Source organism: Scomber scombrus, chromosome 3, assembly GCF_963691925.1.
Source record: "Scomber scombrus chromosome 3, fScoSco1.1, whole genome shotgun sequence".
Lineage (NCBI taxonomy): Eukaryota > Metazoa > Chordata > Actinopteri > Scombriformes > Scombridae > Scomber > Scomber scombrus.
The window spans coordinates 35,428,761-35,431,096 of NC_084972.1; the positions used below are offsets into that span (position 1 = coordinate 35,428,761).

The 2,336-nt window shown below is 43.2% G+C and overlaps 1 protein-coding gene across 1 annotated transcript; it reads left to right on the forward strand.

Moving 5' to 3' along the window:
• Positions 1 to 837: 837 nt before the first annotated feature.
• LOC133976786 (stonustoxin subunit beta-like) lies at positions 838 to 1,988 on the forward strand. Its single transcript, XM_062414985.1, has 3 exons — positions 838 to 952; positions 1,257 to 1,303; positions 1,441 to 1,988. Exon 3 carries the CDS (start codon positions 1,473 to 1,475, stop codon positions 1,986 to 1,988), a length of 516 nt encoding a protein of 171 aa, XP_062270969.1. The 5' UTR covers positions 838 to 952; positions 1,257 to 1,303; positions 1,441 to 1,472.
• The last annotated feature ends 348 nt before the right edge of the window (positions 1,989 to 2,336 follow it).

The following is a 2,336-nucleotide window of genomic DNA, read 5'->3' on the forward strand; positions in this document are numbered from 1 at the left end:
GAAACAAAGTAGTAACATTGCAAGCTTTAAAACTGGGCCTGCTACAGTAATGCATTAATCACATAAATATTTCAAATTAATTCTGAAATGAACATGTTAATTTTAACAGCACTAAAAAGACACAATAACATCTTACTTTTTCCTCTTCAGGCTGAGTGACTGTAACCTCTCAAAGAGAAGCTGTGCAGCTCTGTCCTCAGTTCTCAGCTCCCAGTCCTCTAGTCTGAGAGATCTGGACCTGAGTAACAACAACCTGCAGGATTCAGGACTGAAGCAGCTTTCTGCTGGACTGGAGAGTCCACACTGCACACTGGAATCTCTCAGGTCAGGATTCATCAGCCTGTTCAACAGATGAACATTTAAAATGAATGAATGACATTAGAGGATAAACATTAAACTTGTAGGATTGAATCATCTCATATGGTTTATCAGGCAGTTTTTACTGAACTTCAGCAGATGAGAATTACTTTTCATGCAGATGTTTTAGTTCTTTTCTGTTTCTGAATTTGTCTAAAAGCCGTTGTATTAGGAGAGTGTTCCTCAAGCACTAGTTTCCGGCTAAAGAGCAGACCTGTGGCCTCTGTCTTGTGGACACTTTTGAATGTTTTTTTTTTATAACATTCAGAGGTAAAAACATCAGATTAAAACATGTTGCTGAATCCTCCCTCAGCTGCTGACTTTTAGTGAGTTAGTTTGGAGACAGTTTGTTGTCGTATGTGACTGCACACAGCAGTACTCTCACACTGTGTGACATGTGTGTTGTTTTGTGTGTTTGCAGCCTGTCAGGATGTCTGATCACAGAGGAAGGCTGTGCTTCTCTGGCCTCAGCTCTGAACTCCAACCCCTCCCATCTGAGAGAGCTGGACCTGAGCTACAATCATCCAGGAGACTCAGGAGAGAAGATCCTGTCTGCTGGACTGGAGGATCCACACTGGAGACTGGACACTCTCAGGTATGGACAGACAATGTGTGATAGAGGAGGAAGAGCTGGAAACATTTTCTCTGTCAGAGCTGATCACAGATCTCAACTGAATCTTTGACTTTTTCAAGTTTCCTGTAAATGTTGAAAGTTAAACCTGATTAAATTCAATCAGGGTTTCAGAAGGATTGGGATAGTGGATTCAGATTGGATCAAAGTGTATGAAAGCCCAACCCCACATTAGAACAGAATAATAAAACAGTAGACTAGAGCCATGTAACGTCCATGTTAGCATGCTGAGAGAGAACGTGCTGCTCTGACCCCCCCCTCCTTTCAGCCTGCAGCCTGCTGGAGTCCGATGGTTGACACCAGGTCCGAGGAAGTGTAAGTGTGATTTTCATTTCATTCATCAAACTGTGACATCACTCATTCACATCCTGCTGAGGATGAAGATGATGTCATCATCAAACAGATGATAGATCAATAACTGCAGCTGTATTGTGTCTCGTTCTCTCCATCAGATGCCTGTGAACTGGAACTGGATCCAAACACAATGTACAGAAAACTCAAACTGTCTGACAACAACAGGAAGGTGACACATGTGAAGGAGAAGCAGTCATATCCTGATCATCCAGAGAGATTTGATCACCGGCCTCAGCTGCTGTGTAGTAATGGTCTGACTGGTCGCTGTTACTGGGAGGTCGAGTGGAGTGGAACAGTTTATATTTCAGTGAGTTACAGAGGAATCATCAGGAAAGGAGACAGTTATTACTGTGGGTTCGGAAGGAATGATCAGTCCTGGAGTGTGAGGTGCTCTGATGGCGGTTACTCTGTCTGGCACAACAACAGTGGAACATCCTCCTCCTCCTCCTCCTCCTCCTCCACCTCTGGTAGAGTAGCAGTGTATGTGGACTGTCTTGCTGGCACTCTGTCCTTCTACAGAGTCTCCTCTGACACACTGATCCATCTCCACACCTTCAACACCACATTCACTGAACCTCTGTATGCTGGGTTTGGGTTTCGGTCACAAGACAAGTTTGGTTCCTCAGTGTCTCTGTGTCCTCTGTAGGAGAAAGAAAAGCCAACTAGCTCTTAGCTCAGTAAACTAGCTCTTAGCTCAGTATTGTTCCTACGAGGCTCTTAAAACAGCATTTTTGCAGCAGTTGGCCCGAGCATATTAACATATTTAAATGTTCTCTAGCCACAGGCACAGTCCCGTCTTCTTTTAAACATGCCATAGTTCAACCACTCTGTAAGAAGCCCGGTCTTCACCCTGCTATTCTGAATAATTTTACGCCAATTTCTAAACTTTCCTTTTTATCTAAGATTTTAGAAAATATTGTTAGTAATCAGATTCTGTCATTTTCAAACCAAAACATTACTTTTGAGGAGTCCTAGTCAGGGTCGTACAGAGACA

What these genes read in the sequence shown, in the direction of transcription:
- LOC133976786 (XM_062414985.1), top strand. Translation starts at nt 1,473, where the DNA reads ATGTACAGAAAACTCAAACTGTCTGACAACAACAGGAAGGTGACACAT.